This window comes from Schistocerca cancellata, chromosome 8 (genome assembly GCF_023864275.1).
Source record: "Schistocerca cancellata isolate TAMUIC-IGC-003103 chromosome 8, iqSchCanc2.1, whole genome shotgun sequence".
Lineage (NCBI taxonomy): Eukaryota > Metazoa > Arthropoda > Insecta > Orthoptera > Acrididae > Schistocerca > Schistocerca cancellata.
The window spans coordinates 228,436,034-228,451,236 of NC_064633.1; the positions used below are offsets into that span (position 1 = coordinate 228,436,034).

Below are 15,203 nucleotides of genomic sequence, written 5' to 3' on the forward strand. Positions count from 1 at the left end.
TCTGTACGTTTTCTTTGATCAACTCGGTAACTACGGCCTCTAGCGAAAACCTATCCCAGTAAAAAATTCAGCTACATTAAATTTCCTACAAAAAGGAAATTTAAAGTAAACCGCATTTAAGTAGTGCTCCATGGTGGGCATTTACAAAAAAGGTAATACAATTTTCAATCTAATGACGGGATTTCAGCCAGGCAATGTTTACAGCAACCGCGGTGCCATTTTCAAGGCACAAACTGCAACGGACAGGCGATGTTCAGGCAAGTTTAAAACCTCGGTTCTTGGAGTAATTCAGGAAAGATCACACACACACACACACACACACACACACACACACACACACTCTGAACACTAGTGTCACCTAAGATGACCAAATCAGAGGTATCGATAGTGAAAGACTACGAACTAGCAAGTGAGGTAACATGACTCTGTCCCTCCGTCGGCGGTCGCTGTAAACATTACCTGGCTGAATTCCCGTAAGTTGTTTGAAAATTGCATACGCCAGGAGAAACTCAGGTCTCACAAGGTAATACACTAGTAAGAGATATTTAGTTCGATAACATAAGGAAGTATGCCAGTCTTTTGAGATACATTACCAAAAATTTATGGAATAAGAGCTACACACAAGCACGCTTCTGAAGTTTAGTACAAATTTAGCTTGATATCTGACAAATTTATACAAAAGGTTAAATATTTGGGTAACGGCAGTATTTATTATCTTTCCCCAGATAAATTCAGTTTTAATTACGAGAAGTGATGGAATGTTGTTCCTTATGAAATTTTACAACAGATAATTTGCAGAGAAGCTCATGAGAGAAACTGCGTCTCTGTAACAGCCAATTCCTTATACAGTTGTCTACTACGATATCGTGGACGACAACTGATTATTCGTATTGCACGTTTTTCTGCAGTGAAATTTTCCTTAATCAAAGGTGAAGCCGTCGCCAACAGGAAGGTCGATTCAACACCATAGTTGTTTACTTGGCATGGTGTTGTTGTAGGTGGTACGCTATTGCCGTCTTCCAACCTTTGACGTTGTGTTGAGTGCGTGAATGTACAGACTGTAGCACGAACTTTACCTAGAATAAATATAATTTCTAAAGTGTATACTGTATATGTGATATCGTATACCAAATCTATAATTACTCCCTTATCTGGCTAAATGGTCAATGCTAAAGGTCAATAAATCATATATATGAGTAAAAGAACCTTTGCAGTAACTTATGCATTAGTTGTACAGGAAGTGCAGTTTAAGTTGGGATAAGGAACTACTATGCACTCATTTCTTTTACATTTACAAGAAATGTCAGAGGTGACAGAAGTGAAAAGTGACCAAAAAAATCTGTAGGACTGATCGGGGATCATACCCAAAACCTAATGTAATCACAACCTGGCACTTTACATTTTTTTTCGTTCACAAGCGCTTTACAGACATTTCATTTTTTTAAAAAGTAGTATTCATGTAACAATCTCAATTCTACTCAAGAAACTATTCGTAGTGCAACGAACAAGAAATTTAAATGTCGTAAATCAAAGAAGCGTATTCCAAATCCTAGTCTTCTCTTCTGAGTACTTATGTGGAAGACGTTATCTCCTCTTATAAATGAATCGCCGTACATACAAGTTCTTCAGTCTGTTCTAAGGCAATGTTCATTATACAGAGTGATTCTAAAGTGATGTCCCATAGAGCAAATCTATAATTGGTGATTCAATAGTCTTGGTCCATAGGATAAAGTCATATTCGGCGACACAACAAGAACAGTTATTCAGAGAAAGGAAGTTTAGTAAACATGGGCTCTAAAAACCTTAAGAACTATGAGAACGTGTTCCTTTTCGGCACTGTGAAATTTATCTTCTACTGAAGAAGTGCTCATAATACAAGTTATGCATTTTATAGCCCACATTTACTAGACTTTATGGCTTTGAATGATCATTCCTGCCATATCCCTTTATATGACCGTCCTATTGGGCCAGACTATTGAATCACCAATGTAGACTTTGTCCTATGGCAGATGACTTTTGAATCACCCTGTATAGTGATCAAGATAGGCACCCTCTCACCGATCATTATGTAGAGTAGAATAAAAATCAAGTTATGGAGAGCGCGATGTTCAGTGTTCAATTGTTCTAATTTAAAGTCGTTCCGTCTCAGAAAGCACCCCTTGAGTGCGAGGCTGCAAAAGGTCAATGACGTTTATGGCATTCGACGCCCCACATATTGTCTACCTTGCAACCAGAATATTGGCTGCTAATGACAACAAGGGGCTGGACTGGAGGTATCCAATCGTGAGCACAACATGAGTCTACTGAACACATTTTTCCAAAGCTGTTTCACAGAGGAACCCCGCACTGCAGTTCCTTCTCTAAATCCTCGCACAAACGAAAAAATGGCTGACATCGAAATAAGTGTCCGAGGAATAGAAAAGCAACTGGATTCACTCAACAGAGGAAAGTCCACTGGACCTGACGGGATACCAAATCGATTCTACAAAGAGTACGCTAAAGAACTTGCCCCCCCCCCCTTCTAACAGCCGTGTACCGCAAGTCTCTAGAGGAACGGAAGGTTCCAAATGATTGGAAAAGAGCACAGGTAGTCCCAGTCTTCAAGAAGGGTCGTCGAGCAGATGCGCAAAACTATAGACCTATATCTCTGACGTCGATCTGTTGTAGAATTTTAGAACATGTTTTTTGCTCGCGTAGCATGTCGTTTCTGGAAACCCAGAATCTACTCTCTAGGAATCAGCATGGATTCTGGAAACAGCGATCGTGTGAGACCCAACTCGTTTTATTTGTTCATGAGACCCAGAAAATATTAGATACAGGCTCCCAGGTAGATGCCATTTCCCTTGACTTCCGGAAGGCGTTCGATACAGTTCCACACTGTCGCCTGATAAACAAAGTAAGAGCCTACGGAATATCAGACCAGCTGTGTGGCTGGATTGAAGAGTTTTTAGCAAACAGAACACAGCATGTTGTTATCAATGGAAAGACGTCTACAGACGTTAAAGTAACCTCTGGCGTGCCACAGGGGAGTGTTATGGGACCATTGCTTTTCACAATATATATAAATGACCTAGTAGATAGTGTCGGAAGTTCCATGTGGCTTTTCGCGGATGATGCTGTAGTATACAGAGAAGTTGCAGCATCAGAAAATTGTAGCGAAATGCAAGAAGATCTGCAGCGGATAGGCACTTGGTGCAGGGAGTGGCAACTGACCCTTAACATAGACAAATGTAATGTATTGCGAATACATAGAAAGAAGGATCCTTTATTGTATGATTATATGATAACGGAACAAACACTGGTAGCAGTTCCTTCTGTAAAATATCTGCGGGTATGCGTGCGGAACGATTTGAAGTGGAATGATCATATAAAATTAATTGTTGGTAAGGCGGGTACCAGGTTGAGATTCATTGGGAGAGTCCTTAGAAAATGTAGTCCATCAACAAAGGAGGTGGCTTACAAAACACTCGTTCGGCCTATACTTGAGTATTGCTCATCAGTGTGGGATCCGTACCAGTTCGGGTTGACGGAGGAGATAGAGAAGATCCAAAGAAGAGCGGCGCGTTTCGTCACAGGTTATTGGTAAGCGTGATAGCGTTACGGAGATGTTTAGCAAACTCAAGTGGCAGACTCTGCAAGAGAGGCGCTCTACATCGCGGTGTAGCTTGCTGTCCAGGTTTCGAGAGGGTGCGTTTCTGGATGAGGTATCGAGTATATTGCTTCCCCCTAGTTATACCTCCCGAGGAGATCACGAATGTAACATTAGAGAGATTCGAGCGCGCACGGAGGCTTTCCGGCAGTCGTTCTTCCCGCGAACCATACGCGACTGGAACAGGAAAGAGAGGTAATGACAGTGGCACGTAAAGTGCCCTGCGTAGTCGACGAGTACGTGGAGAACTTGTTTGCGCAGCAATCACCGACATAGTGTAACTGAGGCGGAATAAGGGGAACCAACCCGCATTCGCCGAGGCAGATGGAAAACCGCTTAAAAAACATCCACAGACTGGCCGGTTCACCGGACCTCGACCCAAGTCCGCCGGGCGGATTCGTGTCGGGGACCAGGCGCTCCCTGCCGCCCGGAAAGCCGTGTATGGTTGCAGAACTTCAGGCAGTGCTACAGAATTGGGACACGTAAAATAACAAAATTTCAAACAAAACGCCGACTAGACGATGCACAGCAAACTGCGGAATTGGACCGAAAATTTGTAGATGAGAAACAAACTCTTCCTATCGTTCAGTAAGGGATTTGTTTTCAACTCCGACCAATCGGGATTTGAAGAGGAAATGCATATGAAAGGAACACTCAAAATCATAGGTACCACGAGAGTTGTATCCATATCAACAAACATCAGTGCTTCAACGCATTCGTATGCAATTACGTCGACAGTGTCTGGATGATAAATTGGCTGGAAAGTTATTTATTGTGTTGCGAGAAATTGGAGGTGCTGTATGTACCCCCTACGATTCTTTCTCATGTGCGGGATCTTGCAAGGGCGGTAGGGAATATTTACATCACAGCAAGCACGAGTGGGAAAATGGGCGTAAGAGAATTATAACTAGGGTATGAGCACTGCTTTTCGCCAGTAGCAGGCCAAAATAACTTGCTTTTGCTTCGTTCCTGGTCTACGTATAAAAATCGCACTCCTTCAGAGCAAACTGTCCCTCCTGAAAAGTGTGCGACATTGCAGTTCATACCGCCTGGAGCAAGTCGGTAAATTCAACGTCTGGGTGATTGTTTTTTCCGTGTCTATAAAACAGCAAGCATTATAAGCTCCGCGATATACTGTTTCGTACTCAGTTGCATTCCATCAGTTCTTATCACCCCGTTACACCAGTACGACTCTACAGTATGTGCATTCTCTATGAGTGGGTACCTAACTGAAAGTCCTGCACTATTTGTAACTCGTAAGGAGCTCGTCTTCGATCTTGATGGTGCGAACCTTTGTAATCAGTGGCACGCCATTTTTGATTCAGTGTTCATGATAGTGAATGGTTTGTTTTGAACATTTCTTGAATGTCGACGACGTCCACTCTGTGAAGTTTAATACATACATCCCATACAAGGTTGATCCCTGCAGCTCCCGGACACTTGTTCTCCGTCGTCCTCCCGATGCACATGTTGAGTCACTAGCAGCTAATATTTTTCCTGTCATAACTGTTAACGCAACACTTTCAAATGAGCCTTATTATAGTTTGAACTTGTGATCCTGCGCTCAAGGGGTTCCTTGTCAGTTGCATTACACTCTATCCCATTCCTTGATTAGCACGAAGTTGTTGATCCAAGCTCCAATTTCGCTACAGAGTAAACACGTCTTGCGAGCCCCAGTTGCCACTTGCTTTCCGCGGTGGGTATCATGAAAGAGGACCACAATGCAGACTTTTGTATCACAGAGTAATTGGATTCGAACGCACGATCTTCGGAGCAGCACCGCTGACCTTTAGAGTAATGACAAGGGGAGGCACGGCGTTGGGATCACGGATTTACTTCAAACCCTGTACCCAGTAAGGTACACTACTCTGGCAGTTCCGAGAAAATCGCAAGAGAAGTTCTACGCGTTTTACAACTGATGTATCTGTGCGAAGGCAACGTCCACAAAAAGACATTGTGTTCAAGTTGTAGCCGGCACGGTACCTCAGCGTATTCGGTCAGAGGGCTGTGTGCTCTCTGTAATAAAAAAACTGAGTCAAGAAATCAACGATCATCTTGAACGTATGTCTTGTGACGTCCGCCCAGACCAAACGCAACGAACTATATCGAACAAAATGAAAGAAAAAGGAGGTTAGTCGCCCTCTGTACTGAGTAAATGGATCAACAACGAACTTTAAGAGGTGTCATGTAACGTCCGCCCCGAACAAACGGAACGAACAATAAAGAACAAAATGAGATTAAAATTTAAAAAAAAGTGGTTAGCATTCTCGCGTTAGCAAGCGAATTGTGGACCAGGCGACGGTTGGAATCCAGCAACCATAACTTTTTTTAATCGACATTTGTTTCATCACTGCTCACATTACGTAAGTCATGTTTCAGAGGTAATAATGGAAGAAAAAAAAACACTTTCATTTCCATAAAGGTATAGTGAATTTCATATGTCGTTTGAATATTTACCATTTGTAAATAAATTTCCAAGGACGAGGGGCTGGCTTGGGAAGCTCAAGTCAAAACTTGGTAATGATGGGAATGACGTTATTAACTATCAGTAATAAAGTAAGTCACAAATGTGCGAGAGCACAAGAGTAATGCACAATTACTCGTCGACACACGTTGAAGGGTGGTATTTGTCATACAGATATGGAAAACAAATTGTAACTTCATGCAAAAACACGTGGCTTTTTTTATTATATTGTGTCTCAAATGTCAAATTAAATAGTATGACCAGTGACGAAAAAATAGATTAATAATTATGTTTGAGCGGGAGTCGAACTGTCGCCTCATGTACATTCGTCTTACGAAGCTGGAACGCGAACCACTTTCTTTGTGCATTTTGTTCGTTGTATTTGGTCGTAGTTATGTATATAGTAATATGCCTTTTACTTTGTATACTCGCTCTTGTCGTAAAGTGAGTAGTGATGAAAAAATTCATGTATGGATTAAAGGACTTGGTGTACTTGCTGAAAATGTAACTCTAACTGGTGATGTAACTTTGTATTTTAATTATTAATAAAGTGTGATCTGTAGCGTCAGCCATTAACCGGACAAGGGTACATCTCGATCCCTTCACTCAGTTTTTTTATTACAGAGACCAGCCAGCGCTCTGACCGAACACGTTGAGCTACGGTGGCGGCTAAAGTACATGACCCTTCCAGGATTCGAACACAAGACCTCTTCCACTTGACCATAATGACTTCCTACAGACGTCGCCTTTGTAAAGATACATCAGTTACATAAACAGACGCTTAGAACTTCTCTTGCGGTTTTCTCGGAATTGTCGGATAAGTGCGCCTTACTACTTGCACATTATGTTGTTTTAATGGCCAACCGAAAGCGTACAAAGTTTGAAGTAAACCCGTGATCCTAACGGCCTGTTTTAATGGAAGGCAACTACACGTCCGTGCGCAGCTGCAAATTACGGCCACAAAGCGGAGCAGTTGCGAATATACAATCTAAGTTTAGAAGGGATCGAGCCGGGCAATAACTGGGTCGCGATGCGGCGACGTAAACAAACGCCGGCAGGCAGCTGCTGCGTCACCGCCGTGGCACGTGCACGCTGTGTATTCGGGCAGGCGCCCAACGGCAGCGCGAAAACAAGGAAGGCCCCCCCGCTGGTGCGCTCGCACCGGCCGTGACCGACGCCCGACCGCTAGCGGTTACGGCACGGAGCGCTGTCCGCCCACGTCACCACAGGTGCGGAGCGGCAAATTTCCACTGTTGTCAGTGCAAAACAATTGTTCAAATAGCTCTGAGCACTATGGGACTTGTGAGGTCATCAGTCCTCTAGAACCTAGAGGACCCAACTAACCTAAGGACATCACACGCATCCATGCCCGGGGCAGGATTCGAACCAGCGACCGTAGCGGTCGCGCGGTTCCAGACTGTAGCGCCTATAACCGCTCGGCCACTCCGGCCGGCTGTCGTCAGTGCAACTTACCACAATACAAGGCCTGTTCAAAAAATTCCGGAACTTTGTCCACAAAATTTTCCTACGTTTACCTTTTACTCGTTGTGCATGGTATCCTTCGAAATACTCCACAGTTGACACACCGCTGCCAATGCCGTTTCCACTTCCGGAACCAGTCTTGGTAAGCCTCTTGCTGAATGGTGCTAAGCGCAGTCTGCGAATTTTCTTTTACCTCGTCCATCGTTGCAAATCTCCGTCCTTTACCGGGGTTTCCAACTTTGGAAAAAAAAAAAAAAAAAATGTCCGCAGGGGCCAGGTCTGAAGAATACGGAGGATGAGTCAGCACAGTGATTTCGTTTTTGTACTATAGTCACGCACAAGCAGGAACGAATGTGCAGGTGCGTTATCGAGAGGCGAGAGCCATAAATTGTCTCGCCGCATTTCAGCCCGTTTCATTCTCACATTTGCTCGCAGGCGTCGCAACCCATTCCGATAGTACCATCGATTAACAGTTTGTCCTTGTGGCACGAATTCATGATGAATTAACCCTTCAAGGTCAAAGAAAACTATCAGTATGGCTTTGACATTTGAACTGAGCTTGAGCCGGCCGCGGTGGTCTCGCGGTTCTAGGCGCTCAGTCCGGAACCGCGTGGCTGCTACGGTCGCAGGTTCGAATCCTGCCTCGGGCATGGATGTGTGTGATGTCCTTAGGTTAGTTAGGTTTAACTAGTTCTAAGTTCTAGGGGACTGATGACCACAGATGTCAAGTCCCATAGCGCTCAGAGCCATTTGAACCATTTTTTGAACTGAGCTTGCTTTCGTCTTGGAGAACTTTCCCGACGCACTGTGAAGACTGAACATTTGTCTCATCACCATCATAACCCTAGACCCACGTCTCACCACCAGTTATTCTCTTAAGGAACATCTCGTTCTCATTTGCGTGACCCAAAAGAACTTCAAAAATTGCGAGGCAAAGGACTCTCTTGTCTTGATTCACGAGTGTGGGACGAAGTTGGCGGCAACAGGATGCATTCCAAGGTACTGTGTCAGCGTTTTATGACATGATTCAGCTGAAATGTTGCATTCTTCCGCAATCTTTCGGACAGTCAGTCTTCGATTGGCACGCACAATTTCGTTGACGTTCCTGACATGAGAGTCGGCGGTAGAAGTCGAAGGACGTCCTGATCGAGATCATCTTTTAACGTCCGTCCGGCCGTTTTTAAATCGTGTTAACCGTTCGTAACAGCGAGTGCGGCTTCAGCACTCATCACCGTAGCTTCCTCCATTTGGTGTGTCTATGTAAAGATTTTCTTGAATTTCACGCAAAATTTAATGCAGACGCGTTGTTCCTCGAACTCTGCCATCTCGAAATTGTGCGACACAACGTTCTACTCGATACAGCACTGAACAATAACAGACTTACAACACTGAAACTTCCGGCAACTATACAGTAAACATAGGCGTGTGCAGAGATGTTAATGCCATTTCGCTCCAACACATCATTGGCGCGAAATTACGAATGTTCCGAAATCTTTGGAACAGACCTAGTACACTGCCGCGCATAGTTGACAAAATTTTGTTTATGAAGTGATGAAGTCGAATACATTACAGAAGATCATGCAAGAATAGAAGTGATAAATAAGACACGGTGGCTGGACTACTATAAGAAACTATGGCCAAACTGCCGGAGAAAGATGTAACATCCTACATCTACATATGTACTCCACTAGCCACCAAGCCGTGTGTGCCGGAGAGCGCAATTCGCGCCAAAGACATATTCCCCCCTCTCTCCTACTCGCGGATCGCGCGACGGAAAAACGACTGTCTGAACGCCTCAGTACGAGCTCTAATTTCCCTTATCTTTGAATGGTGGTCATTACGCGATTTGAAAGTTGGTGGTAATAATATATGTTCTACATCCTCGGCGAAGATTGGATTTCGGAATTTAGTGAGCAGTCTCCTCCGTATAGCGCGTCGTCTATCTGCATTATCTCTTATTTGGACGTTCTCAATCTCTCGAATCAGACCCAACTGGTAAGGGTCCCACACTGACGAACAATACTCTAAGACTGGACGAACTAACGTATTTTAAGCAATTCCCTTTGTTGAAGGACTGCATCGCTTCAGGGTTCTACCAATAAACCGCAATCTAGAGTTCGCCTCGCCCGTTACTTGTGTAATCTGATCATTCCATTTGAGATCATTTCGAATAGTCACACCCAGGTACTTGACAGATGTTACCGCTTCCAAAGACTGGGCATTTATTTTGTACTCTTACATTAATGGGGATTTTCGCCTTGTTATACGCAGTAGGCTACACTTACTAATATTGAGAGATAACTGCCAGTCATTACACCACGCATTTATTTTATGCAAATCCTCATTGATTTGTTCACAACTGCCCGCATCTCGTGGTCGTGCGGTAGCGTTCTCGCTTCCCACGCCCGGGTTCCCGGGTTCGATTCCCGGCGGGGTCAGGGATTTTCTCTGCCTCGTGATGGCTGGGTGTTGTGTGCTGTCCTTAGGTTAGTTAGGTTTAAGTAGTTCTAAGTTCTAGGGGACTTATGACCACAGCAGTTGAGTCCCATAGTGCTCAGAGCCATTTGAACCATTTTTTTGTTCACAACTTTCGTGTGGTACTACTTTCCTGTAGACTACAGCATCATCGGCAAACAGTCTAATGCCGCTGTCAATACCATCAACCAGATTGTTTACGTAAATCGTAAAAAGCAGCGGACCTATTACGCTGCCCTGGGGCACACCTGACGTTACGCTTTTTTCTGTTGAAGACGCCGTTCAGTGCTACAAGGGTATAATGTGTATACTCAGGTATTGTGCTGGTGATTCATTTGTCATGGTCATCGACGATCCTTTGGAGCTCAGGAGACTTGTCTGCGCTCCCTCCGTTTCTCCTCTGTAGACTGAGTTTAGAGGTAACCAGTGAATACAACATTCGTTGTAGACTACAACAAATCCCCACTGGCGATTACGTACTCCTGCTGAAGAACTGCAGCCAAAGAACGGGGTCGCTTGGTGGGACTGCAGGTAGCTAGATGGACGCATCAAAGAATTGCTGCCCATATAGGGCACTATACATCGGCAATGTGTCGCTGCTTTCTGCAATGGTCTGTGGAACATTCCCACAACTGTGGACCAGGTTCTGAACGTCCTCGTAGTTGTAGCCGCACATCAAGATGGACGCATTGTTGGAGCAGCGTTGGCCGGCCGAACATCATCCAGGGACGAAATATGAGCACACGTCGCACCTGGGAACTGTCTGCTTGGAGCGGGACGAAGATTACGTATCCCTCTGGACAACTATCGCTGATACCACGACAATGGCACACACAGGTACTCTGATGCAGTGAAAGAGTCGACCGCGGGATAAAGCGGCGCTTTGTCGTCTTCAGTGACGACAGTGGGTTCCGTCGGCATGCGAATGATGAACGAAGACGTGTGCGGCTTAGACTTGGTGAGCAGCGTATTCCAGGCACCATTGTTTCACTGGTCTGAATTTGTTATCACATTTTTCTACAATTATGAAATACCTGTCATATTACTTGTTAATGAAATGACCTTGTACTTGAGTGCGTTGAGTGTTTTTCGGCAGTTTAAAAACCTCGACGAAAATGATATGGACGAAGAAGAAGAGACGACAGTAGATAAAATAAAAATGCAAGGTGTAATATTATAAATACAAAAAAAACAGCGGGCAGTGATGGACTTAACAGAGAACTAATTAATTATGCATCTCCCACACAGGAGTCCTGATTTCTCAACTATATGAACAGATGCTGGATAAGTACGCAAATTCTAGAGGACTGGAGATTAGCTACAACAAAACACATTTCCAAGAGAGGAGACAGAAGGAATTGCGAAAACTATAGGGGCATCTCCTTGCTAAATACTGGACATAAAATATATTCTAAAATAGTAACACAGATTAGTAGTAACTGTTCACGATATACTGCTGGAAGACCTAACTGTCATTAAGAAAGGTAGATCGTGCAGAGATTATACGTTCGCTGTAAGACAAATCATTGAGAAACGTAGACTTCAATAAAGACATTTATTATTCATACTTTGTGTAAGCTTTCGATAAAGTAAATGGAGAAAAGCTGCGGAAATCACCTCGGGGTATGACCATGCGGTGCATTTGACCTGCGGTCGTCGCACGGTGGCGCTGGCAGCAGTCCGCACACGCAGAGGTGTGTTGGTGCACGTCACGTACGGTGTAGCGAGTAAGTCTGCAGACGTTTTCAGACGTGCTAATGGGGACTGTGTGTTGAAAATGGCTCAAAGAACACATATTGATGACGTTATGAGGAACAGAATACTAGGGCGACTGGAGGTTGGTCAAACACAGCAGGTCCTATCACGTGCCTTCCGTGTGCCACAAAGTGTGATTTCACGATTATGGCAACGATTCCAGCAGACAGGAAACGTGTCCAGGCGCTACTGTACGGGATGTCCACAGTGTACAACGCCACAAGAAGACATATCTCACCATCAGTGCCCGTAGACGGCTACGGAATACTGCAGGTAGACTAGCTCGGGAGCTTTCCGCAGCCACTGGAACAGTTGTCGCCAGACACAGTCTACAGACGACTAAACAGACATGGTTTATTCGCCCGGAGACCTGCAAGGTGCATTCCACTGACCCCTGGTCACAGGAGAGCCCGTAAAGCCTGGTGTCAAGAACACAGTACATGGTCATTGGAACAGTGGTCCCAGGATATGTTAACGGTCGAGTCCAGGTATAGTCCGAACAGTGATTCTCGCCAGGTTTTCATCTGGCGTGAACCAGGAACCAGATACCAACCCCTTAACGTCCTTGAAAGGGACCTGTATGGTCGTGGTTTGATGGTGTGGTGGGATAATGATTGGTGCACGTACACCCCTGCATATCTTTGACAGAGGGACTGTAACAGGTCAGGTGTATTGGGACGTCATTTTGCACCAATATGTCCCCTTTTCAAGGGTGCAGTGGGTCCCACCTTCTTCCTGATGGATGATAACGCACGCGTCTGAGATGCTCTCGGTCGATGCACCGCTGCGTCTTCAAACCCCTACGACACTTTAGGCACTGGTGCAAGAATGGGAGGCAACTGCTCGACCATCTGATCCAACCCGTTGTGCGGCCTGTGTACGTGTACATGGTGATCATATCCCATATTGATATCGGGGTACATGCGCAGGAAACAGTGGCGTTTTGTAGCACATGTGTTTCGGGACGGTTTTCTAAACTTATCACCAATACCGTGGACTTACAGATCTGTGTCGTGTGCGTTCCCTATGTGCCTATGCTATTAGCGCTAGTTCTGTGTAGTGCCACGTTGCGTGGCACCACATTCTGCAATGATCCTTAATTTATGAGCATGGGTGTATAATAGAGCTTGTCGTGGATAGGGCACGAAAATACTTGGAAAATGGATTACGTCTACAAAATGTTTACAATATAATGCACAAACGTGTGGACTAATAACAGATGCAGTATTTATAGTATACAGAGAAGGGCCGTACTAGTGGTTGCCCTACAGGAGAGCGTCAAGGAAACACTGAAAAACCTGAACTGGCAAACGCTTGAACATGAACTCCGAGTATCCCGTGAATGGCTGTTTACAAAGTTTCAAGAACAAGTGTCACACGACTCATCTGGGAATATACCACTAATCCAACGCATTGCTACCGCAGAGCCCGCTAAGGATAGTCTGTAAAACTGTCTTTATTAATTCGGAGACTGGTGTGCTTCACACCTTTTGGAACGTATGTTGGGCATGTATTCTCCTGTCAGACACTTCAAAACGATGGGTGCGTACCTACAGTTCTCCTCAAAGTAGCTTTAAAATTCATTGATTGAAGCGCTGATCTCAAAACTTTCCTAGGATAAAGCAGTTCGCTAATACGACGCAGTGGACCAAGGTCGTAGCAAACGCTTGCGATAAGTTTCAGCCAGCAGCTGTGCAGCGAATGACGCTCGCTTTTCCTTTGTTGCACGCAAAATGTTTTTATCCTTCGAATAAACAGCAATATTAAACACAAGAAGTATACTCAATGTCGAAAATATGCAAAAATAAAAATCGTACAGCCGTACGAAATACTTGTCTGTGACGAATATTTTTCATGCGAACAATATTGTGAAACTGTGCTAAACGAAAGAATGTCTGTCATCTGCACGTTGATTCAGTGTTTAGAAAATAAACTGTTGTCCATCGGAGGATACTCAGTTTTCTGTAATTTTTTTAATACACTTGCACTAAACAACGCTCAAACTCTAAGTACGAACACTTCATAAATTGCTTTTACTATCGAGTATTAATTAACAATGATAGCTGCATCCCTCCAAACCTCAGTGATTCGGGTGCACGAAGAGAAAGGTGTGTGGAAAATAAACATCTTAAACTGCCTGAAAACGTATTGTAGATAGTAGTCTTCCGAGGTTTATTATCTTATTAGGCAGATACATTGCTCAGACAGGAAGAGAAATTCAATGAAGTGCTACTCCCCCTTTCCATGAAAGCGAGAAGGCGACTTAAAAGGTCCAAGATGATATTTATCACAGTCAGGCTATAAAGAAATCATTTCTTCAACAAGAAATCCTTTATTGATAGTTTCATTCACTGCTTTCGATTTTTTATGATAAACATGAACATTACAATTGACATGCATCAATAATCAGAACTCTTCAATCATAAACGCGTTACTTCACTGCCTTTGCGCATACAAACCAAGCTCACAAAAATTCTTTAAATCTTGTACATTCCTGTCAAATTTCGCTCTCGAGATTCCAGGTAATTACAGTGTCTTTAGTATGAATAATCCACCTTTTCATGAAAATAAATATATGTTGTTTCCTCTCACTCCATTGTAAATATCTTACAGAGTCATAATTACTGACATCGCTAATGTTAACGTATGTTTTTTATCGCACACTTCTCCAATGCTCAGAGGTATGTTCCGTCCAAAAAAGTGGAGCAACACAAAGCGGCATAGCATATCCAAAACTGCAAATATAACAAAATCTCCGTGATGATCATCAAACATTTATTATCGAGGAGAATCATGTCCAAAACGAAGGAGACGAAGTCGGCTTATTCACTTACACTTGGGTCCGCTGACTTACTGACTGGCTCCCTTCCTCTAATCGTAATACAGAGGGTGAATATGTGACTGCAGTTGAATTTTACAGTGGTAAACAGATATGCAAGTATTATTTACGGAATATTCACAAGTGAATTTCGAAGGCGATCCTCCATTCCTAATTTTGCGCGCATCTAACAAAGAAACAGCCGATGCATTGCACATCTCTGCAAAACTACGATGCAGATTTGTCGTCATTAGAACAGTTATTTTTTCTTTCTTCCATCAGTCACCATACTTCTAAAATACATCTCACATTTTATATTATTGCGCACAGCGTCAAAGAAATTTGCGAATCACTTACCACTTGTTTCGGAGATGTCATTTTTCTGGAGCAGACGCTGTCTTCTCGCAGCTGGCGATGCACAATGGCCAGCACTGAATCAGCTGGCTGCTGCGCGACCTTGAAATCGTTTGTTTTGGTTCAGTAGCACTTGTTATAGAAGTCAAGCGCTGTGTGACGCATTTCACCGGTATCCTAGCGGCGACACACCGTACTAATCGCAT

The 15,203-nt window shown here is 43.9% G+C and overlaps 1 protein-coding gene across 2 annotated transcripts in view; it reads right to left on the reverse strand.

The window, feature by feature from the left end:
• The window catches only part of LOC126094485 (lysoplasmalogenase-like protein TMEM86A), a 502,594-nt gene extending 487,455 nt beyond the window's left edge, over nucleotides 1-15,139 (reverse strand). For both annotated transcript variants that reach the window (XM_049908882.1, XM_049908880.1), the window contains exon 1: nucleotides 15,001-15,139. In XM_049908882.1, coding sequence (XP_049764839.1) covers nucleotides 15,001-15,021 — 21 coding nt within the window. In that variant the 5' untranslated portion in view covers nucleotides 15,022-15,139. The remainder of the gene's footprint in view (nucleotides 1-15,000) is intronic.
• Nucleotides 15,140-15,203: the final 64 nt, after the last annotated feature.